We start from the raw sequence: 27,768 nt of genomic DNA, 5'->3' as shown, positions 1-27,768 counted from the left end.
CACCACAGAAAAGGCCCTGTTCTGGTGCTGCCACCGAGGGACCTCTCACAGAGGCACATGGAGAAGGTGCTTGTTTGCATGCACCAGGGTCATTATTTCTCTCCCCCCCCCCGCCCCGTTCCTGCTTGCAGGAGCACCCGCAACATTGTGCAGACGCTGAGCCAGCAGAGGAGGCAGCAGTCCATGCTGATGGATTTCCTGCATGTCAAGTCGTCCCACGACGCTGCCAGCAAGATGCAGGAAATGATGCATAAAGAGACGCGTATCATCCAGATCACAGATGAGCAAATTGAGGCCTCTTATCAGCAGTGGGAAGAGTTTGGGAAGCTGGTGAGGAAGTTCTCTTGCTTCTTGGCGGGGTGGGGTGGGTCACCTGCTGTCTAAAAAGTGACCAGAGCACATGGGAGAGGGCAGGGTAACCTGTTTGTCCTGTTCCAGAACCGAGCTGCCTGCGACGCGATGGGTCAGTTGGCGGAATGCACGCCTATCTCTCAGTCGGGTTGTCAGTGGCATCGCTAGAAGGCTCCACAATAGCATCCGAGTGGCCTGAGCATTTTAATTTCAAATATTCTGATTATTTCCACTTTTAGTTAAGTTTTTATATTTATTTACTTGATTGGGGCAGCAGCTGCCCCCCTTTCCCCCTGGCCTCGCCCAGCCAATGAGCGCTAGAACATCAGTCAATGCCATCTACCCACTGAAACTTGCAACTAAGAGAGCTGGTTGAAGGCCTTGATGTGGCATAGAACTGAAGAGTTGGAAGGGTCCCCTGGGGGTCATCTAGACTAACCCCCTGCAATCCAGGATTCACAGCTACAGCATCCATGGCAGGTTTGTTTAAATCTTTGTTTAAAACCTTTGAATGAAGCCCACCACCCTCTGAGGGAATCTGCTGCACTGCCAAACAGTTCCTGTGGTCAGAAAGTTATTCTATATATATTTTTTTGCAAATCATTTTTTTTTAATTGATACTATCCTATACTGAAATATTTAGATGTTTCTTTGATTGCTGCCACACTTGCCATCCACACTTGCCACGCCAGGGTGGCACGTCACACCCTTTGAGAACCGCTGGTCTATGGCAGTATCCCTTTCATGCAGTAATGGGACTTAAGCACGTTGGTTATCTGACGCTGGCTATCTCACAGAAAGGAGATTCCAGCCCAAGCGTTAGGAAGAGCTTTCTGACACTACAAGTTATTCAACAGTGGAACGTACTCGCTTGGAATAATAATAATAATAATAATATTAATAAATATGCAGCCCAAATCTGGGCTGCATCAATAGGAGTATAGCATCTAGATCAAGGGAAGTAATAGTGCCACTGTATTCTGCTCTGGTCAGACCTCACCTGGAGTACTGTGTCCAGTTCTGGGCACCACAGTTCAAGAAGGACACTGACGAACTGGAACGTGTCCAGAGGAGGGCAACCAAAATGGTCAAAGGCCTGGAAACGATGCCTTATGAGGAATGGCTAAGGGAGCTGGGCATGTTTAGCCTGGAGAAGAGGAGGTTAAGGGGTGATATGATAGCCATGTTCAAATATATAAAAGGATGTCACATAGAGGAGGGAGAAAGGTAGTTTTCTGCTGCTCCAGAGAAGCGAACACGGAGCAATGGTTCCAAACTACAAGAAAGAAGATTCCACTTAAACATTAGGAAGAACTTCCTGACAGTAAGAGCTGTTTGACAGTGGAATTTGCTGCCAAGGAGTGTGGTGGAGTCTCCTTCTTTGGAGGTCTTTAAGCAGAGGCTTGACAACCATATGTCAGGAGTGCTCTGATGGTGTTTCCTGCTTGGCAGGGGGTTGGACTCGATGGCCCTTGTGGTCTCTTCCAACTCTAGGATTCTATGATTCTAAATAAAATTTTATTTATATTCTGCCCTCCCCAGCCGAAGCCTGGCTCAGAACGGCTAACAACAATAAAAGTAACACAGTTTACATAAAATCACAATCAATTAATTGAAATGCATTCTAAAATAAATTCATTCTAAAATCAATTCAAAAGGTGGAAGGTGGTGGGCTCTCCTCCATCGGCATTTTCAAAGCAGAGGTTGGATAGTCAGGGATGCCTTAGTTGTTGCTCCTGCCAGGGTTGGGCTGAATGGCCTTTGGGGTTCCCTTCCAATTCTGCGGTTCTATGGCTCCAAGGCATGCAGGGCAGGGCAGGGACGGGAAAGGCAGGTGGGACCATTGGGTAGCTCAGGGGAGGGGAGCCAGAGGCAGGGGAAGGGAGGAGGGCCCAGCTAAGCGACTTCTCTGGCTTAAATCCCTCGGTGAGCGCAGAAGAGCGATATCCTGGGCAGCGCCTACAAGCAGAAGTTTCCGCGCCCCGTCTTGAAGCAGCTCCCGGAAATGAAGGCCTACGTAGCCCACAAGGACCAGGTAAGTGAGCTCCAGGAGAAGATGAGAGTCGGCGGGGTGAAGGGGTGGTGGGAAGCTCACATAACCCCATGCCCTCTAACATGTCTCCGATGCAAATAGCGACGTCCTAAAGAAAAATTCGTATGGTTCAAGCTATGGTTTTCCCAGTAGTGATGTATGGAAGGGAGAGCTGGACCATAAAGAAGGCTGATCGCCGAAGAATTGATGCTTTTGAATTCTGGTGCTGGAGGAGACTCTTGAGAGTCCCATGGACTGCAAGAAGATCAAACCTCTCCATTCTGAAGGAAATCAGCCCTGAGTGCTCACTGGAAGGACAGATCCTGAAGCTGAGGCTCCAAGACTTTGGCCACCTCATGAGAAGAGAAGACTCCCTGGAAAAGACCCTGATGTTGGGAAAGATGGAGGGCACAAGGAGAAGGGGACGACAGAGGACGAGATGGTGGGATAGTGTTCTCGAAGCTACCAGCATGAGTTTGACCAAACTGCGGGAGGCAATGGAAGACAGGAGGGCCTGGCGTGCTCTGGTCCACGGGGTCACGAAGAGTTGGACACGACTAAACAACAACAACAAAGAAGAGCGGGACGTTCCGGGATCAAATCAGAAACCGGGACGGCTTCTCTAAATCCAGGATTGTCTGGAAAATAGGGACACTTAGAGGCCCTGAGTTAGTTACTGCCCATTCCTGGGAATTTCCTGCTTTGCCACTTGTTTCCCCAATGTCTTGAACATCGCTGCGTCAAAATGTTTGGCCAGACATGGGTGGGTGGCTCTGGAGCGAGGCTAAAATGGATAATATGGATTATTCAAATACAGCAACAAGGAGGGAGCTTCCCTTATCCCTCTGGCTTCTCATTCTTCGCTGGGGGTATCTGCATTCCACCTGAAAGTCAGTGAGCTGTGATTGCAAATTGATATGCCAGTTTGTTGCTCTGGTCTCCTTCCACAATTCCGCATTACTGTTTCCTTTGTTGCTTAACCTGCTATTTGTCATACTTACACTATTTGCATGCAATAAAGAGAGAGAGAGAGATCTATTTCCCAAACACGGAAACAGGTAAACTCTGCAGAAAAGGTTCAGTTCGCTTTGAGTGACCCTAATAACTTTTTGACACATAAAGTGGCTGTTTATGCACAGGCAGCTAAAAAGAAAGGAAAGAAAGAAAGAGATGAGGAATGGGAGAGTTGAATAACAGAGGGTGATTCGTAATGAAGTATACAGTTTCAATGCACTATAAAAAAAGAAGAATGTAATATATCTTATGTTACCTGTAACAGAATTGTAGGGGAATGTTTAAAGTTTTTCTTTAGAAACAGTCACAGATGTTCTATGTGTGCAGCCTGTGTCACACGACACACATCAAATCAGTAATCTATTTTTGCCCAAACGCGACTCACCCTATGTGTGGATTTTCCTGGGCTTCATTGAATGGCGGTGCAAACACTATTGATGACTTCTTCCAATACACATGGTCGTCCAGGGCTTCTAAGTTTGTACAAACAGCCCGTAGTTTCAAACTTTTTATGCCAATCATAGATACATTTTATGCTTGGAGGTTTTCCCCCCGAATCGGGATCTAAAATGCCATCACACAACAGTTACAGATTCCGTTTTCCTCAATTCAAGAACACAAAACCGCCTTCTCCACTGCAGATACAGCCATTTTGCCTGACTAGTCACGTGACACGTGTGCTATCGCCTACGTCACTTCCCTCCGTAAAGGTAAAGGGACCCCTGACCATTAGGTCCAGTCGTGACCGACTCTGGGGTTGCAACGCTCATCTCGCTTTAATGGCCGAGGGAGCCGGCGTACAGCTTCCGGGTCATGTGGCCAGCAGGACTAAGCTGCTTCTGGCGAACCAGAGCAGCACACGGAAACGCCATTTACCTTCCTGCCGGAGCGGTACCTATTTATCTACTTGCACTTTGATGTGCTTTCGATCTGCTAGGTTGGCAGGAGCAGGGACCGAGCAATGGGAGCTCACCTGTCGCGGGGATTCGAATCGCTGACCTTCTGATCAGCAAGTCCTAGGCTCTGTGGTTTAACCCACAGCGCCACCCGCGTCCCTCACTAGCGTACCACACTAGCATAGCACTCACTGAGTACTTCCCTCACTAGCGGAACACAAATTTATGAGTACATCTACCTCATGGTTTGCAGTTGTGGTCCATGTCATCGCCTGTCTTACAGCATCTGGAAACTGTATACTTCATTATGAATCACCCTGCATTGCCATAAATTGCTTTGGAAATTCTGAGGTTTAATCTGAAGCTGAGCTAGGTTTGAGCTTGTTGATGGCAACTCTGCTTCCAGCCCCTCATATTACTGATGTAATTATATAATGAATATATATATATGATTACTGGTATAATTATATCAGTAATTATACTAATTAATAATATTTTATTTTTTAAAAAAATTATATCCCGCCCTCCCCAGCCAAAGCCGGGCTCAGAGCGGCTAACAACAATAAAAGTAACACAGCATTCTAAAATCAATTCATTTTGAAATCAATTCAAAATCAAATTTATGGAAACCATTGGGCAAGAGTTCTGTGAGGATTACCAAAGGAGGGGGTGAGACTGTGCCTTGGCCAAAGGCCTGGTGGAACAGCTCCGTCTTGCAGGCCCTGCGGAAAGATGTCAAGTCCCGCAGGGCCCTGGTCTCTTGGGACAGAGTGTTCCACCAGATCGGGGCCACGGCCGAAAAAGCCCTGGCTCTGTTTGACGCCAGCCTAAGCTCCCTGTGGCCCGGGACCTCTAAGATATTTTTATTTGAAGACCGTAAGGTCCTCTGTGGAACATACCAGGAGAGGCGGTCCCGTAGGTACGAGGGTCCTAATTCTAAGTTTGTAGGTTGCTGTACTGCAAAATTGCAATGAAATCGTTGTGGCCTTTGGCTTGTGCAATGATAAACTGATTGGATTTTTAAAAACAAAGAATGAAATAAAAAGAAGGGGGGAAAAACACACATTTGGGCTAAAACGGGGTTGGAGAGCCACATGGTTCTCTTGGGCTCCCTGACTAAGTCCTCCTCTCTGTGCTCCCTACAGCCCCGCATCTACCGCTGTATCCAGTACACAGACCTCCAGCCCATGTTCCAGGCGTACACCCCGGACCTGGTGACCGAGTCCCTGCAGACCCAGGCCACGATCGAGCACCGGGCAACCCGGAGAGCCAAGCGCTGGGCAGCCATCAAAGGCGTCGTCAAGCCCACCCTCAAGAGCTTCCTGTTGCGCAAGCGAGTTATGGGGCCCAAGGAATGAGTTGCCAGTTGTGGCGAGCGCTCCGAGGCACGAGGCAGCGGCTTTCTCGTCCCAAGGGCCGCTGTTGGCTTGGGGGGGCCGGGAGTGATTCGAGGCCCTCTCCCGTCTTCGGCTCCCCCCGATTTCCAGATCCTCCTAGAAGCTGGCATTGGATGTGTCCGACCCTTCAAAATAAACAAATTGTTGGAAATTTGTGGCTTGTTCTTTAGCCTGTTAGGTATGGGTTGGGGAGCTTTCTTCAGTGGAGAGTTCTGGTGACAAACAGATGATACGCTTTGATATAGAAGACTGTGGAGCATGTTCCAGGCAGGGGGGTGCGGTGGGGGCAGATTGCCCCGGGTATCTTTGCTGAGGGGGGTGACATTGGCGCACCGCCCGCCCACAACTCCCAATCTTACACTAAGCTGTCAAAATGACCCCAAGCTGTCAAAATGTCCGCCATAATAATAATAATAATAATAATAATAATCTATTATTTATACCCCGCCCATCTGGCTGGGTTTCCCCAGCCACTCTGGGCGGCTTCCAACAGAATATTAAACTACAATAGTCTATTAAACATTCAAAGCTTCCCTAAACAGGGCTGCCTTCAGATGTCTTCTAAAAGTCTGGTAGTTGTTTTTCTCTTTAACATCTGGTGGGAGGGAGTTCCACAGGGTGGGTGCCACTACCGAGAAGGCCCTCTGCCTGCTTCCCTGTAACTTGGCTTCTCGCATTGAGGGAACCGCCAGAAGGCCCTCGGCGCTGGACCTCAGTGTCCGGGTAGAACGATGGGGGTGGAGACGCTCCTTCAGATATACTAGACCGAGGCCATTTAGGACTTTAAAGGTCAGCACCAACACTATGAATTGTGCTCGGAAACGCCGCTCCCAGTCACCAGTCTAGCTGCCGCATTCTGGATTTGTTGTAGTTTCCTGGTCACCTTCAAAGGTAACCCCACGTAGAGTGCATTGCAGGAGTCCAAGCGGGCTCGCTCCGCCCCCAGCTGCAGGGTGCGCACGCCGTTCTGTGCACCCAAGCGGTTATCCCGCCCCTGGGAGGGCACCCTCCATGCTCCCCCTTGGCAGCGCACCTGCCTTGGGCACCATCTCCTAGGGGCAGAGTCCTTTTGCCCTCCCCCTGATACGTTGGGGAAGGGAGCTGCGCCCCAATGGTCAGAAGGGATAGAGGAGGCCAAGCTGAACAAAGCATGGTGCCGGCAGCCGGCTGGCTCCTCCTCTTCCTCTTCCTGCCATGGCAGGGAAGGAAAAGGGAAGCAGCCTGGGTGGTGGTGGCAGAGGAGGAGCACCAACCGACCGTTGAAGCTACGCTGCCGCTGCATTCAACTCCTCCAACATCCGATGTCATGCCCACGGCGTCACATGCTGGGTGACGTCGGCCCCATACATTCTACCTTGGAAGCTGGCGCCTCAGCTCCTCCACAAGGGCCAGTAGCCACTTTTGCGAGCTGACAGGCTTATGAGATTGTGCACGGCACAAAGATGGAGCATTTTTTTCTCCTCTCGTAACGGCAAAAGCTGAAGGAATGAATGAATTTTATTATTACACTCGCAGACCAGTTCCGGCTCACTTACAATATCAGGAAAATCATAAAACACAACAGGAATACATTGAATTGCAATTGGGTATAACAGAGACAATACAGATACACTGCTACCTTTGGTTGCGAACGGATCCGTTCCGGAGCCCCGTTTGCAACTTGAAAGGAACGCAACCTGTATCTGCTCACGCGTGGGTTGCGATTCGTCACTTCTGCACATGCGCGTGACGCCATTTTGCATGTCTGCGCATGTGTGAGTGGCAAAACCCGGAAGTAACCCTTTCCGGTACTTCCAGGTTGCCACGGAACGCAACCTGAAAACGCGCAACCTGACGCAAACGTAACATGAGGTATGACTGTATAGCAGTTAAAAATATATATAAAATCTTGATCACTAAAATATAACCTAAAATTGTCATTTAAAACCTTAATCATTTTGGTAGTACAGCTTGTTCCCTAAGTTTGATGGCAGTCGCACAAAATTTGGCCACCCTTAGCGTAATCTCTGGATCCTTGTCCTCTAAAAGCTGAATGCTGGAAGATTTGGGGAAGACAAAAGGAAGTAGTTTTGTGCGTAGCACATGGTCAAAGTAGGGAACTTGCCTCAACCAGGAGGCAGAGGTGGCCACCAATCTAAGGCTCCTCTGTCAGGAGTTCAGCCTACACTCGAGTAGGACCCTGGCAGAGACACATGCCCGACTGGCATGTTCCCTCCCTCCTGGTCGATCGTTCGGGAGCTTCAAAAGCTTTCTACAGCCTGAATATCACAGCGACTGATGCCAACCGGCACCGGCACACTTAGGGATGCGCAGAGTTTGCGCACCTTGCGTGACAGACCTCAGCAACTCAGCATTTTGGCTAATCTACTTTATTTACATATAAACACACACGGAGCACTGCAACATGGCTCCCTCTCTCTCTGACATCAGACAGCAAAGAGAAAAAGAGCAAAGGACAATGGAGCGGAAGGTCAGCTGCTATCCATCCCTGATTTGGGAGGCGAGGCTTAAACGAGGGCTGGGGGGCGAAGGGCTTGGCAGGTGCTGATGCACCCCTATGGCTGCCGCCACCACCCCAGACGAGGAACGGCTCAGTGGCCAAGAGGGCACAGAATTGTGCAGATCTGTAATGGAGAAGATCCAATTCACGGCATGTAATGCCTTACGAGAAAACATTATGAAAATGATTTACAGGTGGTACATGACTCCAGTCAAGCTTGCGAAGATTTATCATTCGCCCAATAACAAATGTTGGAAATGTAAAGAGACTGAAGGTACCTTCTTCCACCTTTGGTGGACCTGCCCAAAGATTAAGGCCTTCTGGGAAATGATTTATAATGAGATGAAGAAAGTACTTAAATGCACCTTTCATAAGAAACCAGAGGCATTTCTCTTGGGTATGGTCGGCCAGCTGGTGCCGAGGAAGGATAAAAATTTCTTTTTGTACGCTACTACGGCAGCAAGGATTCTTCTAGCAAAGTATTGGAAGACACAAGAGCTACCCACACTGGAGGAATGGCAGGCGAAAGTGATCGACTTTATGGGATTGGCAGAAATGACCGGCAGAATCCGCGACCAAGAGAAAGAGACTGTGGAAGAAGATTGGAAGAAGTTTAAAATATATCTTAAGAGTTACTACAAAATTGAGGAGTGCTAAAATGCCAAGGGAGAGGAAGACGTAGAATTACAGCGGTAAATTTTGTTTGATTTAGGGTGAAATTGAAAAGGAGAATGAATTTATATTTAATTGGCTAAAAGGGTTGTTGAATAATTGTAAAAAAAAAAAAGGATGCAAAAAGGGGAAGGTATGGGGAAGTCCGAGAGAAGAGGCTTATGGAAATAAGGTTAAGAAATTATGATTTTTTGTGTTTGTTTCCATGTTGTTTTTGTTGTGTTTGTTAAAAATTGGAAAATTAATAAAAATTTTTATTAAAAAAAAAAAAAGATCCATTTGGGGCAGCCAAATTTGGGGCTTGCACAGGGTGCCATATTTCCCCACTGGGATGCTGTCTGGCAGAAATTCCTGCTGGAAGGTCCTCCCTCTCCCAGTGGCGTAGCAAGGTAAGGTGGTATCCGGTATGTGGCACCATATTGGAGGAATCAAATGGGATTTAGCTGCCCCATTGTCCTTGGCCCCTAATGGGGCAGTCAGGGTTTGTTTAAAGCATCCCTTCACCCACCCCCCTCCCGTGATGAGCGAATCATTGCAAAAGACAGCAGTTTACTGGAAAGGAATAAGGAAGTGATATTGAGAGGGGGACTAATCTTGAAATTTGCTTATAAATCATGTTCCCCAGCGGAGGAACCAGTGGGGTGGAATTCTTGTGATCTTCTTCCTTGCTTGCAAAAATTTTATAATCTTGTCTTGGAAATGCTCATATATCATGCAACAATATTACAAAAGATTACCCCCCCCCCTTAAAATTTAAGGATTTAATTTGAGTCAAGAGTGCAGAACTATCCAAGTCTGTTAAACACACAAGCCAATATTTGCAACCTATTAATGTGATCTAGGAAATGGAATCTGTAAAATATAGCCACTAATTTTAGCCTTCGGAACCATAACTAGTGCTAGAAAAGCACTAGAAAGAATAGAACAATTCGGACAAGTAGCAGGTTTCAAATTAAATAAGAAAAAAACAAAAATGAAAATGAAAAATATGAACCGAGAGTTGATTGATACATTGCAGCATCAGAGTGGAATAGAGGTTGTTAAAAAAGTTAAATGTCTAGGAATCTGGTTAACATCGAAAAATATAAATTTATTTAAAGACTATTACACACCGGTATGGAATGGTACTAAAAGTGACTTAGAAGTGTGGGGAAGAATGAAACTGTCCTTAATGGGTAGGATTTCAGTTATTAAAATGAGTGTGCTACCGAAAATAATGTTTTTATTTCAATCAATCCCAATAATTAACGGAGTTGGTATCTTTAGAGAGTGGCAAAAAGCAATTTCAAGATTTATCTGGCAAGGGAAGAAGCCAATAATTAAATTTAAACTGTTAACAGATATAAAAGAAAGAGGAAGCTTCTCCCTACCACATTTGAAATTATATTATGAAGCATCATGCCTTTGTTGGTTAAGGGACTGGATATTGTTGGAGAATACAGATCTTTTAGATCTAGAAGGATTTGACAACAGATTAGGATGGCACACATATCTATGGTATGGCAAAGTAAAAGTTCATAAAGGATTTGGAAACCACATATTTTGAAAGTCATTGTATGAGGTGTGGGATAGATATAAAAATCTATTAGAACGTAAGACACCATGTGGCTCTCACCGCTTGACATATTTGGAAAGCAACTGTAACCAATTGACACCACTTGTAGGCTTAAAAGGAGTTTTGTAAGGGGTAATATAGAAATTATTGTGAAAAGAATTAAGAATAGGTATTAAGATTTGAATTTATAGCAATAACTATAGTAACAAAATGCATAATTAGAAAGGATTTTAGAAAACCATCAGCTGAGGTTGAAGGAAGTCTTAGGCTGTGATAGCCAAAAATTTTGTAATGATGTTTAAAAGATGATATGCTGGAAAATATGAGGAAAAACCAATAAAAAATTATTAATATTTTTTTAAAACGAGAAACACTGGACAGAAACTGTAAAATGAGGGCAGGGTCATAACAATGGCGTGGTCTGCTCAAACAATCTATAAAACACACACAAAAATTTCCCCTTCCGTTTAATTTGCATGCAAAAGCCAGGAAAATGTCATTAGAAGAGAAGAAGAAGAGTTTGGATTTGATATCCTGCCTTTCACTCCCTTTAAGGAGTCTCAGAGCGGCTAACATTCTCCTTTCCCTTCCTCCCCCACAACAAACACTCTGGGAGGTGAGTGGGGCTGAGAGACTTCAGAGATGTGTGACTAGCCCAAAATCACCCACAGCAGATGCATGTGGAGGAGCGGAGAGGCGAACCCGGTTCCCCAGATTACGAGACTACCGCTCTTAACCACTACACCACACTGGCTCTTGTCTAGAAACTCATCTAGACCCTGCTCCTCCTGGAGACTCATTAGATGACCTTGTCGAGGACAGGAATAAACGGCTCTTGGCGGCCATCAATGAGATCGCGCCTAAGTGCCCTCTGCAACACCGTCAAAACTGGGCCCTTTGGTTTACCGAGGAGCTCCGGAAAATGAAGCGGGATCTCAGACGGCTAGAGCGAGTATGGCGACGGACTCGTGACGGAGCTTCAAGAACATCTTATAGGGCGCTTATGAAAGCCTATGAGATGGCTATGAAAGCTGCTAAGAAATCTTACTCCGCAGCTTCCATTGCATCCGCTAGCTCTTGCCCGGCACAACTTTTTGGAATAATTAGGTCAATAATGTCCTTAGGAGGACAACCAAATTTAAGCATGAATTTGACCCACAGCTGTGAGGCATTCACAAGCTTTTTTGTGGAGAAAGTCCTCCTTGCCAATTTAGATACAGTGACAGAACTGGAGGCCCCTCGACTGTCTTTGGGTCCAGTGTTGGAGCATTTCGATCGGATACTCCCTGCTGATGTGGATAGATTCCTTCAAGCTGGTAGGCCCACCACCTGCCTCCTTGATCTGTCCCAAACGTTGCGCGGACCCCCCTGGTTGAAGTTATCAATTTGTCCCTTGGCACGGGGACATTCCCAGGGGAGTTGAAGGAAGCAGTGGTGTGTCCGCTCTTAAAGAAAACGTCACTAGATCCTTTAGACCTATCCAATTACCGCCCAGTTTCAAATCTTCCATATCTGGGTAAGGTAATTGAGAGAGAGTTGCTGAACAGCTTGGTAGGTTTCTGGAGGAAACATCGGCTTTAGATCCAATTCAGTCCAGGTTCCGTCCTGGTTTCGGGACTGAAACGGCTCTGGTTGCCCTAACAGACGATCTCTGTAGACAACTGGATCGAGGCGGGTCGGAACTGCTGATTCTCTTAGATTTGTCAGCAGCCTTTGACATGGTCGATCATGATCTTCTGGACCACCGCCTCGCAGACGTGGGGATACAGGGCATAGCCCATAAATGGCTGTGCTCTTTTATCTCTGGTCGGGGACAGAGGGTGGCGCTAGGGAGGGAGATGTCGTTGCGCCACTCCTTGGTGTGTGGAGTGCCGCAGGGCGCAATCCTCTCCCCGATGCTTTTTAACATCTTTATGCGCCCCCTTGCCCAGATTGTCTGGAGCTTTGGGCTGGGTTGTCAACAATATGCTGATGACACTCAGCTCTATCTGCTGATGGATGGCCACATGGACTCGGCCCCGGGCACACTGACCAGATGCTTGGAGGCTATGGCTGGATGGTTTTGTGGGAGCCGACTGAAACTAAATCCTATGAAGACAGAAGTCCTCTGGCTGGGTTGGGATGATATGGAGATGAGGGACCAACTCCCTTCTCTTGCGGGGGCCCAATTAGTGCCATTGCCTTCCGTTAAGAGTTTGGGTTTGACGCCTCCCTTTCCATGGAGGCGCAGGTTACAGCAACAGCCAAGGCGACATTTTTCCACTTTCGCCGCATCAAGCAGTTGGTCCCTTACCTTTCCCGCCCTGCCCTAGCCACAGTGATCCATGCAACGGTCACCTCCAGGCTTGACTACTGTAATTCGCTCTACGCGGGGCTGCCCTTGAAGCTGTCCCAGAAACTCCAGCAGGTGCAGAATGCTGCAGCGAGGCTCCTCACGGGGTCTCTGCCATGGGAGTATATTCACCCAGTGCTTTTCAAGCTGCACTGGCTCCCGGTGGAGTACAGGGTCATATTTAAGGTGCTGCTTTTGACCTTTAAAGCCCTTCACAGCCTAGGACCCTCGTACCTATGGGATTGCCTCCGTATGCCCTACGGAGGACCTTAAGGTCCATATATAGCAACACCCTAGAGGTCCCTAAGGAAGTCAGATTAGCCTCAAGCAGAGCCAGGGCCTTTTCAACACTGGCTCCTGCCTAGTGGAACGCTCTGTCTCATGAGACCAGGGCCCTGCGGGATCTGATTTCTTTCCACAGGGCCTGTAAGACAGAGTTGTTCTGCCTGGCCTTTGGCGTGGAGTCAATTTGATTCACTCCCCTTCTTTCTTTTTTCCTTTCTTCTCCTGTGATGAGGCTGCATTTTAATGTTTTAATGTTGTATTTTAATCTTGTTTTTCAGTTGTATTCAATCAACTTGTTTTTATTATTGGTTGTTAGCCGCCCCGAGCCTGGCCTTGGCTGGGGAGGGCGGGGTATAAATAATTTTATTTTTATTTTTATTATTATTATTATTATTATTATTATTATTATTATTATTAATTAAAGCAGCACTTCTCTAGCTCACAATTCTTCCAAGCAGAATTTGTTCACAATTTAAAATACTCATTTTAACATTTTAACATAAGGTCCATATATAGCAACACCCTAGAGGTCCCTAAGGAAGTCAGATTAGCCTCAAGCAGAGCCAGGGCCTTTTCAACACTGGCTCCTGCCTAGTGGAACGCTCTGTCTCATGAGACCATGTTAAAATGTTAAAATGAGTATTTTAAATTGTGAAAAATAAGTCGTGTCAGACTAACCTGATCTCGTTTTTTGACAGAATTACAAGCCTGGTAGATGAAGGGAACGCAGTGGATGTAGCCTACCTTGATTTCAGCAAGGCATTTGACAAGGTGCCCCATGATATTCTTGTAAAGAAGCTGGTAAAATGCGGACTTGACTATGCTACCACTCAGTGGATTTGTAACTCGCTGACTGACCGAACCCAAAGGGTTCTCATCAATGGTTCCTCTTCATCCTGGAGAAGAGTGACTAGTGGGGTGCCACAGGGTTCTGTCTTGGGCCCGGTCTTATTCAACATCTTTATCAACGACTTGGATGATGGACTCAAGGGCATCCTGATCAAATTTGCAGATGACACCAAACTGGGAGGGGTGGTGTCAGAGCTGCCTCCAGGTCCCAGCTCACAGAGGACCAACGCTAGGCTGTAGTTATGTACAAAAGCCTTTATTGAGATTCAGTTTCCATTTTAAAGCCGCAGCGTGCAGCTCTACGTCCCGACCTTAGACCGGCGAAGTCCCGTCTGAGTCTCCTCCCCTTCCACACTAGTTTAAGACTCTCGCCTTGCTCCACCTCTTCCTAAGTTCCTTTCTCCTCTGGGCCCTCCTGCCCGCTAGGGTCTCATCTTTCCTGGACTCCTCTGACGCTGACCCTGACGATTCTTGCCCCTCCTTCCGGCGGGCTTTAGGACCTGGTTCCCTATCCGGGCTACCTTCTGTGCCGCTCGCCTGTACCTTTGAACTTGGCGCGCGCGCCCAGCCTGCAACTTTCCTCTTGACCGTTAACTCGCTCTCCGATGGAGGCGTGGTCAACCCTGACTCATCTTCTCTCGCTGGTGGTGCATATGTGGGCTCTGACACCTGGAACTCCTCCCCCCCACTGCGCTCTGGTGGGGAAGCTGGTCCTGATTTCCAACTGCTGCTCTGGGAGTCCCCGCTGGCCCCTTGCTTCTGGGGTGTCCCCCTTGGCTCGCCCCTTGCCCTGCCCATCGGCGCCCCCTTCTGTGAATCTTCCGATTCGCTGGAGAGGCTCATGGAATCTCTCGGGCTGCTGTCATATTCTCCTACGCTGCCCTCGGATTGCTCCCCCTCGCTCTCCATCTCTTCTCCTCCCTGCGCTCCCGCTGAGTCCCTGACATCCATCCCCCCCTCGAAGCCCCCCCTTCCCCCTTCCCTCTCTTCTGGCGTGGGTTCCGGGTGCTCCAATGCTGTGGGGGTGCATGCCGGATACCGGTCTTTCCCCCTGGCATGCTGCCAGTCCGTGATGGGTACATCGACATCGCTCTCCTCCGCTTCCATCTCGTTGCCGGCGTGCTCGAACCCAGGATCCTCCCCCAACCCGTCCATGCCCCCTTGTTCCCCCATTTCCTCTGGGGAGTCTGCGTGCCAGGGCCCTCTGAGCAGTCCCCTGCGCCACTCCTCCTCGGGTTGAGTGTCCCACCAATAAGAGCGTTCCGCACCCAAGTCTGAGACCGACCCCTCCGGCGAGGTAGTCTCTGGAACCGTCTCCTCAGCCGAGGAGAACCCCTGAAACGTACTGGCTGAGAGTGTGGGGGTGAAAAGATATTCGTCAAAATAATCCTCCGGCATGGGCCTGTGTGGGAAGAGTGCGTGGAACTCGTCTTTGAGGTAGTGCTCCTCCACCGCATAGTACGGCACCCAGCTGTTGGCGCTGGCCGGGGGACCTTCCCTTGCGATGAGATATTCGACCCCCTCTTCCCCCCATCTCGAGTCCAAAATCTCCGTCAGTTCGTTGAGTGGCCCCGCCCTCGGCGACCCCCCTGTCCTGGGTGCGTCACTAAGCGGACTGGGAGCCGTCCCTGGCTCCTGAAACCTGTGAGGTGCCTTGTAGGGCGTTAGCACCGATCTATGAAAGACCGGGTGCATTCTGGAACCCTCCGGTAGTGTCAAACGGAAAGCCACTGGGTTGATCTGTGCCTCGACTAGGTAAGGGCCCAGCTGCTTGTGTCCTAGCTTCTTCTTAGCTAAGGATCTGGCCGGCACTGCCTGGGCCGCTAACCAGACCCAGTCCCCTACCTGTATGTCCTCCCCCACTCTTCTGTGTTTGTCTGCTTGCACCTTGTATGCGTGTTTTGCTAGGTCTAACTGTCTACGGAGCTGTTCATGGACCTCCTGTAACTCCTCTGCCAATGCCTCTGCTCTCTGCGGCTCCCCCTCCCCCTCTTTCTTTAAGCCCGGGAAGGTCCTGGGATGTCGCCCGTTGTTGGCGAAAAACGGTGTCACCCCCGTGGACACGTGTTGTGTGTTGTTGTAGGCAAACTCGGCCAGGGGCAGGTAGTCCACCCAGGTCGAGGGTTGCTGGTTAGCGTAGCATCTCAGGTACTGCTGCATGATGGCGTTGACCCTCTCCGCTTGTCCGTTGGTCTGCGGGTGTCTTGCCGACGCTAGGTTGACCTTGACGTTCAGGATTCCCATCAGCTTCCGCCAGAAACTCGAGATGAACTGGCGCCCCCGGCCGGACAGGATAGACCGTGGCAGGCCGTGCACCTTGAACACGTGGTCTATGAACAGCTTGGCTGTCTGTTCCGCTGTGGCCACCTTCGCGCAAGGAATGAAGTGCGCCATCTTGGTGAACATGTCGACTACCACGAGTACTGCTGTTTTGCCCCTCGAGCTGGGCAGGTCAGTGACAAAGTCCATGGCCACCCTCTCCCACGGTTGGGACGGGGTCTGTAGCGGTTCTAACAGTCCCGCCGGCGGTCTGTGTACTGGTTTGGCCCTTTGGCATGTGTCACACCTCGTGACGTAATCCGCGACTTCTCCCCGCATCTTGGGCCACCAAAAGTCTCTGGCTACTAATTCCACCATCTTTTCCTTGCCGAAATGTCCGGCGCTGGGTGCGTCGTGTAGCTGTTGCAGTACTGTCGCGCGGAGTTCATCTCCCGGTACGTAGATGGCCCCCTTGCGGAGGAGCAGTCCGTCGCGTATCTGGAACTCGTCGTCCTTCGCCGTGCCGCTGCGCACCTCCTCCATCTTGGATCGCGCGAAGGAATCTGTTCGCAGCTCGCGTCGTATCGCTTCCAGGTCTACGGTGGCTGAAGCGCATGCCCACGCCTTGGGTGCGAAAATGTGTTTGGCCGCTACCGGTGCTGCTTCCTCCAGATACTGCGGCTTCCTGGATAGCGCATCAGCCATGATGTTGTTGTCTCCGGGGATATATTCTATCCTGAAGTCGAAATCCGCAAAGAACTCCGCCCAGCGGATGTGTCTCTGGTTCAAGAACCGCGCCGTGCGCCAGTACTCCAGGTTCTTATGGTCCGTGCGAACTTGCACCGTGTGTTTGGCTCCGATGAGGAAGTGCCGCCACGCCTTGAATGCTGCATGAATGGCCAGCAACTCTCTGTCCCAGATAGTGTAGTTCTGCTCCGACTTGCTGAGTTTCCTGGAGTAGAAAGCACACGGCCTCCAATCCCCTTGCGGGTCTTGCTGCAACAGGACTGCCCCCACGGCTCTGTCGGAGGCATCCGTCTCCACCCTCATGGGTTTGCTGGGGTTCACATGCAGCAGTTGTTCCTCGGAAGCGAAAAGACGCTTGAGTTTCTGAAACGACTGCTCCGCCTGCTCCGTCCAGATGAACTTCTTCTTCTTGGAGCTGAGGGTGTCCGTGATGGCCGCCGTTTGCATAGCAAAACCCTTGATGAACTTGCGATAAAAGTTAGCAAAGCCGACAAACCTCTGGACCTCCTTCCGATTGCGCGGGCTCTTCCAGTCCAGTACTGATCGTACCTTGGCGCTGTCCATGGCGATTCCCTTGTCGGACAGCTTGTAGCCCAGGAAATCCACCTCCGTCATGTCGAACTGGCATTTCTCCAGTTTGGCGTAAAGCCTGTGCTCCCGTAGTCTTTGCAGGACTTCCTTGACATCTCTCTCGTGAGCCTCCTGCGATTCCGAGAAGATCAGAATGTCGTCCAGGAAGCAGACGCACTTCTTGTAGAGGAGCCCCGCTAACACGTGATGCATGAAGGCTTGGAAGCAGTGGGAGCCATTTTGTAAACCGAAGGGCATAACCCTATACTCATAGGTGCCCAAGGGCGTGAACATGGCCGTCTTCCACTCGTCGCCCTCCCGCATGCGTATAAGATTGTACGCCCCTCGTAGATCCAGCTTGGTGAAGATGCGTCCCTTCCTCACCGTCACGAGCAAGTCGTCGATCTTGGGCATCGGGAAAGCCGTGGGCTTGGTTTTCGAGTTTAAAATTCTGAAATCAACTACCAGCCTCTTTTGGGGCGTGTCTTTTTTCTTTACAAAGAACACAGGACTGCCCCCCACTGCTTTGGATTCTCGGATGAATCCCCGCTTCAAATTGTGATCTATGAACTCCCTGAGCTCTTGCAGTTCGTCTTCAGACATGGAGTACAGTTTTCCGGTCGGCAGCGTTGCCCCCGGCAGGAGGTCAATCTTGCAGTCGTAGGGTCTGTGGGGAGGCAGCTTGTCCGCTTCCTTCTCGCAGAAGACCTCCAAAAAGCCTTGTACTTGTCGGGTACCACTTGCAGCATGCCCAGTTGTAGCTGTGGGTCATCCTCTTGCCCCTCGTCCTCCTGGTTAGTCATGATGCAATGTTCTGCGCAGTAGGAGGAGCAGAAGGTCAATTTACGCTGGTACCATGCCAATGCCGGGCTGTGCCTGTCCAACCAGCTCATGCCCAACACTATGGGCGTGTCTGACAGGTGGGTGACGTTGAAGCTGATGACTTCGCGGTGATTTCCAATGCGCATCACCATTGGCGGCGTTTGCTGTACCACCTGTCCCCCCAGCAATTCTCTTCCATCGACTGTCACTACTTTCAGGGGCATCGCGGCAGGCAGGAGCGCTATGCTATGTTGCTTGATGAAATCCACTCCTATAAAGTCTGCATTGCTACCAGAGTCAATGGTAATAGGCACTTCCATGGTGAGCCCATTGGGAAGCTGGAGTGTTGCGGTGAGCTGCACCACTGGTTTGGGCGGGAGGGGGTCTATGGGCTGTAAGATTCCTGGGGACTGCTTCACTGATTCGTCTGGCTGGGCCCCAGCGGCTCTGCTTCCAGCCAGACTTCGTCGTTTCCCTGCTGCGGTTCCCTCTGCTGAGCTGCTTCTGTTACTTTTGCTGAGGCTGCATTGTGCTTGCGGAGCCTCTGGGGGCACTCTTTTGCCATATGCTGAGCACTTTCGCAGATGTAACACTTCCTGTTCCCTCTAGGAGGCTTCACCTTGGCTGCTCCTGGTGTGAGGGCTCTGGTCGCTGACTGAGCCTTGGCACCACCTATCTCCATCGGCTCCTCTCCCCCTCCCAGTGGAGGCGTGGATTGAGCGCGCGCTGAGTCTCTGGGGAAGAAAGGAGGTGCCCTTGCTGGCGTGCGTCCCCAACGCCCTTCATCTTTGCTCCAGGGACGTTCTTCTAGCCGCACGCCAATCGTCAGCGCCTTCTGGACCACTTCTTGAGTGCTCCGTGGCCTCTCCCCCCTTGCGATTTCGTCTTTCACAGCCCCGTTGAGCCCCTCCCAGAACAGGTCCCTGACAGACGCTGAGTCTTTTTCCCATCCCAGCGCGTTGACCAATGCAAAAAAGCGGGAATGATATTGCCTTACAGTGGCTCTGCCTTGTTTCAAACCGTGAATCTCTTTTCTAGCGACATCCACATCTATCTCCGATAAAAAACAATCGTCCATTGCCTTAATGAAGGCTTTTGCGTTTTGGAGGGCTGGATCATTATCTCTCCACAGATTGTGCAACCACGCTTTAGCTTCTCCATGGAGATGCGTTAGTATGAAGCCTACTTTCTCCTGCTCATCTCTAAAGTCCTTCTCCAGCAACTTTAGCGCAAAAACTACGTCTGCTCTGAAGTTAGGATATTGCTGCAGACTCCCATCGAAATGCGACACCAGGCTCCCCCCTCTCTTCCCGAGCCCGATCCCTTCTGATTTGGCTCCCGGTGGCCCCTGTTTAGTCAACATTTCCAACCTGTTTTGCAGATCCTTGCAGACAGCATCTGATTCCTCTTCTCTCCTCCTTGCCGCTCGTATTTCTGCGTTAAGTTGTACCACGGCATCTTGCAAAGCTGCCAGTCGTTCTTCTGTAGTCATCTTGTGCTACTTTTGTGAGCTCGCGAAGCACCAATCTTCGCCCCTCGCTGCGTCCTCTCACGTTGCGAGGTTCTTTGAAATAGCAGACGGGACTTACTGTCAGAGCTGCCTCCAGGTCCCAGCTCACAGAGGACCAACGCTAGGCTGTAGTTATGTACAAAAGCCTTTATTGAGATTCAGTTTCCATTTTAAAGCCGCAGCGTGCAGCTCTACGTCCCGACCTTAGACCGGCGAAGTCCCGTCTGAGTCTCCTCCCCTTCCACACCAGTTTAAGACTCTCGCCTTGCTCCACCTCTTCCTAAGTTCCTTTCTCCTCTGGGCCCTCCTGCCCGCTAGGGTCTCATCTTTCCTGGACTCCTCTGACGCTGACCCTGACGATTCTTGCCCCTCCTTCCGGCGGGCTTTAGGACCTGGTTCCCTATCGGGGCTACCTTCTGTGCCGCTCGCCTGTACCTTTGAACTTGGCGCGCGCGCCCAGCCTGCAACTTTCCTCTTGACCGTTAACTCGCTCTCCGATGGAGGCGTGGTCAACCCTGACTCATCTTCTCTCGCTGGTGGTGCATATGTGGGCTCTGACACCTGGAACTCCTCCTCCCCACTGCGCTCTGGTGGGGAAGCTGGTCCTGATTTCCAACTGCTGCTCTGGGAGTCCCCGCTGGCCCCTTGCTTCTGGGGTGTCCCCCTTGGCTCGCCCCTTGCCCTGCCCATCGGCGCCCCCTTCTGTGAATCTTCCGATTTGCTGGAGAGGCTCATGGAATCTCTCGGGCTGCTGTCATATTCTCCTACGCTGCCCTCGGATTGCTCCCCCTCGCTCTCCATCTCTTCTCCTCCCTGCGCTCCCGCTGAGTCCCTGACAGGTGGCTAACACCCCAGAGGACAGGATCACACTTCAAAACGACCTTGACAGATTAGAGAACTGGGCCAAAACAAACAAGATGAATTTTAATAGGGAGAAATGTAAAGTATTGCACTTGGGCAAAAAAAATGAGAGGCACAAATACAAGATGGGTGACACCTGGCTTGAGAGCAGTACATGTGAAAAGGATCTAGGAGTCTTGGTTGACCACAAACTTGACATGAGCCAACAGTGTGACGCGGCAGCTAAAAAAGCCAATGCAATTCTGGGCTGCATCAATAGGAGTATAGCATCTAGATCAAGGGAAGTAATAGTGCCACTGTATTCTGCTCTGGTCAGACCTCACCTGGAGTACTGTGTCCAGTTCTGGGCACCACAGTTCAAGAAGGACACTGACAAACTGGAACGTGTCCAGAGGAGGGCAACCAAAATGGTCAAAGGCCTGGAAACGATGCCTTATGAGGAACGGCTAAGGGAGCTGGGCATGTTTAGCCTGGAGAAGAGGAGGTTAAGGGGTGATATGATAGCCATGTTCAAATATATAAAAGGATGTCACATAGAGGAGGGAGAAAGGTTGTTTTCTGCTGCTCCAGAGAAGCGGACACGGAGCAATGGTTCCAAACTACAAGAAAGAAGATTCCACCTAAACATTAGGAAGAACTTCCTGACAGTAAGAGCTGTTTTGACAGTGGAATTTGCTGCCAAGGAGTGTGGTGGAGTCTCCTTCTTTGGAGGTCTTTAAGCAGAGGCTTGACAACCATATGTCAGGAGTGCTCTGATGGTGTTTCCTGCTTGGCAGGGGCTTGGACTCGATGGCCCTTGTGGTCTCTTCCAACTCTATGATTCTATTCTATGATTCTATCCGTAAAATATCAAGGACTTCCCTTCTTCTCTTCCCATGGTCCATTTTGCATATCATATCTCTGCATATTCTACAAAAACTATACCATTCAGTATTCCATTCTTGCGTCCATCTAAACTTATTTACACTGTTGAATTTATCTTAATGCTGCCAACATTTTCGTGTGTACGCAATTCCCCCCATATATTCAACAAACGTTTTCCAATCTTCTGTTTTTTTATATAATATTTTTTTATTATTTTTCACAATTAAACAGTAAATATAAACCATGGGAAAAAAGAAATAATAAAAAAAAATAGAAAAGAAAACATTTTCTCACTGTTTTAGATCCACATTTTGGGATTCCCTCCCCTGGTTTTTCTGAAGCATCTTATATTATACATGTCTATAATTTACTTATCCTTAATTATTTCCAAATTTAAACATTCTCCTTAATATTACAAGTGTTTTTTTTTAAAAAAACCTGCTATTGTGTTAATATATTCAACGAATATTTTTCCAATCTTCTCTAAACGTATGTTCTTCTTGTTCTCTTATTCTATATGTTAAGTCTGCCTATTCTGGCCTGCAAGTTTTTATGGAGTGTGCATTTGAGCTGGTGGCGTGCACTGCTCCCGGCTGGAGATCCTATCGGTCGTGTGGCCTTTTCTGGCACATTGCTAAACTCCAAGGATCAAAGTCCAATCTGTCTGGAGAGGGACACTTGTGGCTAATGAAAAGCTAGCATGCGCCACCTTGAGCAGGGAACAACGTCAGCTCTGGAAGCTGCTAACAGAATCCAGTCCTACCCCATTCATTCCCCCACAATGAAGCATGCCTGGCTGGTCACACGATAGGGCGAAAGATCAACATCAAAGCAGGTGTGATGCAGAAGGTCTGCAATCAGATTCCAAACATTTCTTCCTTTCCCCCCAAAATATTCTCTTTTTCTTTGGAGCCGACATGCTTATAACTTTATTGAACAAGGATTGTATAACGTCTACTGCACTCTACAGGAAAGGTTAAGTGGCTGAAGGTATTGATCATAGCTGGATTCTGAAAATATTTATTGAGGGTGTTCAAGAGATAGTTTGGGGGATGGCAAGAACAATTGCAGAACTGGCTAAATTGACATAGAAACTGCGGGACAAGGACAACTGTGACTTCAAGGAAGAACGGGAGCTTTTTACAAACGATCTAAAAAGACAACAAAATGAATTGGACTCCTTGGCAAAGTTTGAATAAACATACACCAATTTATTGGTTGATAACATGATAGATAGATAACGTAAGGTACCTCAGGTTAAGTAGTTAATTCGTTCCGGAGGTCCGTACTTAACGTGAAACTGTTCTTAACCTGAAGCACCACTTTAGCTAATGGGGCCTCCTGCTGCCGCCAGAACACGATTTCTGTTCTCATCCTGAAGCAAAGTTCTTAACCTGAAGCACTATTACTGGGGTGGCGGAGCCTGTAACCTAAAGCATCTGTAACCCGAGGTACCACTGTATGTACAAGTTTATAACATGCAGAGAATAATATATGCCGAGAAATCAAAGAGGGGAGCTGAGGGAAGTCTTGGGGGGGGTTGATGGGGGTGGCAAAAAGGGGGAAAATAATGAATATGATATGTTTTGAAATTTTGTTATGCTGAAATTGTTAATAAAAAATATTTTAAAAAAGAAGAGATAGTTTTGGGGGCACCACCCGAGGTACCACTGTATGTAATTAGGGATGGGTGAATCTTTCTGACTTTTCAGTCTTGAGTTCAGCTGTGCACATGTGATCTTTTTCTTAAGTCCTCATGAAAATACATCAGCCTTTTAGTGCCAGCTTCCCCTATTGTGCACATTTCCCACTCATATATTTTTTGCATTTAGTTTTTACTACTGCATGCATTTTTATGCACCGTTTGCCCTGGTATATTTGTTTTTGTACGCATCCCTGGGCTGGCAAACAGTACTGCAACAGTCAGGAAAATGTGAATTCCAAAGGCTGGCTCCAGCATTTCTGTTTGTGCATTGTCTTGGAAAGCACAGATTCTATAGGTTTGCCTTTAATTCAGGAATTAATGGAACCTTTTCCCTGCCTCTGTTCGTCAGGCTTGCAGCGCTTGGTGATCCCACCTCAAAATTAAACTGCAGCTGATTCTTATCTAGAACAAATGACATCAAACTGGAAGCTGAAAAATAACGTATTTTCAGGCTTAATGGATAGAAATGTATTTTGCAGATAGCAGCCAAACAACCTGTTGAACTTGGGGGAGGAAACTTGTTAAAGCAAACCCTGACTTTTCTTTCTTTCTTTCTCTCTCTCTCTCTCTCTCTCTCTCTCTCTCTCTCTGTCTCTCTCTCCCCTAAGCTCACTAAAGACAGCACACTCAACAAGCATTGAGTTCATAGCCCATGATGTGCACCAGCAAGGCTGCTCCTGGTCTGAATGGCCTGTTCATAGCTAAGGAGCACATTCAACATTTTCTCACAGTCTGAAGTGGCTTGGCTCTTTGCAGCGCAACCCCTCTCTGAGCTATTATTTTGGCCACGCCTTCCTAATATTCGGCTCCACTGGCCCTGCCTTACTGGTCTATATAATGCACACCTTTTGCCACCTGAGGGACGGCTGTCCAAGGCAGCCACCAACCACCCAGCCCAGATCAACCAGCAACAGAAGGTAAGGGGACTGGGAGGAGGGGTGATTCGAGATGAAGTGGTGGGGTAGACTTGGAAGGGGGTCTTCTTTTAAAAAAATTATTTTTTAATTATTTTTTCAACATATCATTTTCAACAGTAATTAAACATACTTTCATTTCTTACACCATTTTTTTTTTACTTCCATCAATCACATCTGAAAATTTTCCAGTCTCTATTCACTTGATATACATTTCTTACTTCCACTATTACATTTAAATCTCAAAACTAATATCTCTCTTCTTTCCCTACTTTGCAACATTTCATATATTTCTCCTTACAAAACTTCTTGTAGTCCTACTAGCATAATTTGTTGACTGTAGTTGCTCTTCAAATAGCTCTGGTCCCGCAGGTTTTGAATCCTTCCTGTCATTTTAGCTAATTCTGCGTAGTCCATTAATTTTGTCTGCCATTCTTCTTTTGTCGGAATTTCTTCTTGCTTCCATTTCTGGGCTAACAATAGTCTTGTCGCTGCTGTTGCATATAAAAACAATTTTACATCCTGTCTATTAATATCCTCACCTATAATGCCAAGTACGTAAAAATGCTTCTGGTTTTTTTGGGAAATGTATATTTCAACATCTTTTTCAACTCATTATATATCATTTCCCAGAAGATTTTTACTTTCTTACATTCCCACCACATATGATAAATTGTTCCTTCTATTTTTTTTACATTTCCGACATGTATTACTTGTCTTATGTTGTTGTTTAGTCGTTTAGTCGTGTCCGACTCTTCGTGACCCCATGGACCAGAGAACGCCAGGCACTCCTGTCCTCCACTGCCCCCCGCAGCTTGGTCAGACTCATGCTGGTAACCTCGAAAACACTATCCAACCATCTCGTCCTCTGTCGCCCCCTTCTCCTTGTGCCCTCCATCTTTCCCAACATCAGGGTCTTCTCCAGGGAGTCTTCTCTTCTCATGTTTCACAGGTGTAATATACCTGGAAGGGGGTCTTGTGTTTGATCGCACAGTCTCAGAACTGTAGCATTGGAAAGGATCCCCTAGCGGCCATTGCATGTCCCACCCCCTGCAATGAGGAATTCCTCACAGGTGCTCATCCAACCTCTGCTTAGAAACCTCCAGGGAAGGGATTCTGCTGCTGAGCAGCTCTTACCACCAGAAAGACCTTCCTGATGTTGAGTCTTGTCATTTGAATCTATCCGTCCTGGTCCTCCTCTCTGGAACAGGAGAAAACAATTTCTGCTCCGTTTTCTGTGTGGCAGCCGTTCTCTTGCCCCCTCTCAAGTTTCCTCTTCTCCAGGCTGAACCTAAAAAAGGTAAAGGGACCCCTGACCATTAGGTCTAGTCATGTCCGACTCTGGGGTTGTGGCGCTCATCTCGCTTTACTGGCCGAGGGAGCCGGCATACAGTTTCCGGGTCATGTGGCCAGCATGTGGCGAACCAGAGCAGCGCATGGAAACGCCGTTTACCTTCCCGTTGGAGCGGTACCTATTTATCTACTTGCACTTTGATGTGGTTTCAAACTGCTAGGTTGGCAGGAGCAGGGACCGAGCAACGGGAGCTCACCCCATCGCGGGGATTCGAACCGCCGACCTTCCGATTGGCAAGCCCTAGGATCTGTGGCTTAACCCACAGTGCCATCTGCGTCCCAAGATCTATTCCAAGCTCCTGCTCAGTGGAATATCCCCCACAGACAGGCAAAACCAAGCTGCAGACCCTGTTGAGATCAATCTCATCTTGGAGACTGTCCAGACCCAGGGCTCACCCACACTTGCCTCTAGCCATAGCTGTCAACTTTTCCCTTTTCTTGCGAGGAATCCTATTCGAAAAAAGGGAAACGTTGACAGCTCTGGCCTCTAGCTCTGCTCTTTCCAGGCAGAAGTCTGAGCTTAAAGGCTCCCCCGTGTCCGAGGCTGGTGGTTGTTCCCCCAGGAAAACAAAACCTCTCCTTCTTCTGTCTGTCTTATTTTCTTCCTTTATCTTGCTGAAATTACACCCCACCTTTTCCCTCTAAGGAGCGCAAGGTTTCATACCTGGTCTCTCCCAGGTCTCAGTGTGACACTCTAATCACCACGTCCATTCCCTCCTACAGTCCTCAGGTGAAAATAGGGACATTGTATTCCGCTGTGGGTTAAAGCCTCAGCGCCTAGGGCTTGCCGATCGAAAGGTCGGCGGTTCGAATCCCTGCGGCGGGGTGCGCTCCCGCTGCTCGGTCCCAGCGCCTGCCAACCTAGCAGTTCGAAAGCACCTCCGGGTGCAAGTAGATAAATAGGGACCGCTTACCAGCGGGAAGGTAAACAGCGTTTCCGTGTGCGGCTCTGGCTCGCCAGAGCAGCGATGTCACGCTGGCCACGTGACCCGGAAGTGTCTCCGGACAGCGCTGGCCCCTGGCCTCTTAAGTGAGATGGGCGCACAACCCCAGAGTCTGTCAAGACTGGCCCGTACGGGCAGGGGTACCTTTACCTTTACCTATTCAACATCAGGACAGTGATACCTCGGGTTAAGAACTTAATTTGTTCTGGAGGTCTGTTCTTAACCTGAAGCACCACTTTAGCTAATGGGGCCTCATGCTGCCACCATGCCACCGGAGCACGATTTCTGTTCTCATCCTGAACCAAAGTTCTTAACCCGAGGTCATATTTCTGGGTTAGCGGAGTCTGTAACCTGAAGCGTATGTAACCTGAAGTGTATATAACCCGAGGTACCACTGTATCACTGCTGCCCTGCTTTTTTGCATGTGAAATTACCGTATTTTTTGCACCACAACACTCACTTTTTTCCTCCTAGAAAGTAAGGGGAAATGTCTGTGCGTGTTATGGAGCGAATGCCTACGGATGGCGGGGGGATCTGCTGCAGTCATGAGCAGAGGATCCATGGTTCCCCTTCCTTCCCTCCTCCGTGGCTCACTTTGAAACAGCAAAGCGGGAGAAGAACCGCTGAGTGGGGAGGAGAGAGGGACAGAGAGCCTGCTTGCTTTAAAGGAGCAAAGCGGGAGAGGAGAGGAGCCGCTTACACTCGTGTAAGCGGCTCCTGTCCGGTTGGCTCCTTTAAAGCAACCGTGCTCTCTGTCCCTCTCTCCTCCCCACTTAGCTCGCTAAATAGCAGCAAAGTTTTTCAGCTCGCTAAGCCGGGGAGGTGGGAGAGAAGCAGAGCCTGCTTGCTTCAAAGGAGCAAAGCGGGAGAGGAGAGGAGCCTTCTCCCCTTATACCCCTCTTCTGCATTATTAGCAGCATCCTTCTCCACCCACCCCATTTGTGTTCCTTCTCCCCTTAAACCCCTCGCCTGCATTATTAGCAGCATCCTTCTCCACCCACCCCATTTGTGTTCCTTCTCCCCTTAAACCCCTCGCCTGCATTATTAGCAGCATCCTTCTCCACCCACCCCATTTGTGTTCCTTCTCCCCTTAAACCCCTCGCCTGCATTATTAGCAGCATTCTTTTTTTGCATTGGGCTACCCCAAACTCACCGTCAGATCACATGTCTGTGGCCACAGCATGAACCACTAAAATCATACATCCACTGTTTCGTTTAGAATATTTTTTTCCCTTGTTTTCCTCCTCTAAAAACTATGTGCGTGTTATGGTCGGGTGTGTGTTATAGAGCGAAAAATACGGTATTTAAATTAAAGTTTTCCATGATACAGAAACCT

At 48.8% G+C, this 27,768-nt stretch overlaps 2 protein-coding genes across 5 annotated transcripts in view; both read left to right on the top strand.

Annotated features, from left to right (window-relative positions):
- EFCAB8 (EF-hand calcium binding domain 8) overlaps positions 1 to 5,841 on the top strand; it is a 67,708-nt gene extending 61,867 nt beyond the window's left edge. For 3 of the 4 annotated variants that reach the window (XM_079978905.1, XM_079978904.1, XM_079978906.1), the window contains exons 26-28: positions 132 to 330; positions 2,288 to 2,386; positions 5,439 to 5,841. In XM_079978905.1, the coding sequence (XP_079835031.1) occupies positions 132 to 330; positions 2,288 to 2,386; positions 5,439 to 5,651 (511 nt within the window). In that variant the 3' untranslated portion in view covers positions 5,652 to 5,841. Of the gene's footprint in view, positions 1 to 131; positions 331 to 2,287; positions 2,387 to 5,438 lie in introns of those variants that run through there. The other variant, XR_013839624.1, reaches the window with a different exon arrangement.
- An 18,000-nt stretch (positions 5,842 to 23,841) lies between these two features.
- LOC307219165 (uncharacterized protein) overlaps positions 23,842 to 27,768 on the top strand; it is a 28,974-nt gene continuing 25,047 nt past the window's right edge. Inside the window, exon 1 of the mRNA XM_079982167.1 lies at positions 23,842 to 24,138. The gene's annotated coding sequence lies outside the window, so the exon portion shown is untranslated. The remainder of the gene's footprint in view (positions 24,139 to 27,768) is intronic.

Source organism: Podarcis cretensis (genome assembly GCF_951804945.1).
Source record: "Podarcis cretensis genome assembly, chromosome: 6".
NCBI classification, from domain to species: Eukaryota; Metazoa; Chordata; class Lepidosauria; order Squamata; family Lacertidae; genus Podarcis; species Podarcis cretensis.
Note: the sequence above shows the minus strand (reverse complement) of the source record. Positions and strands in the feature narration are given on the sequence as shown.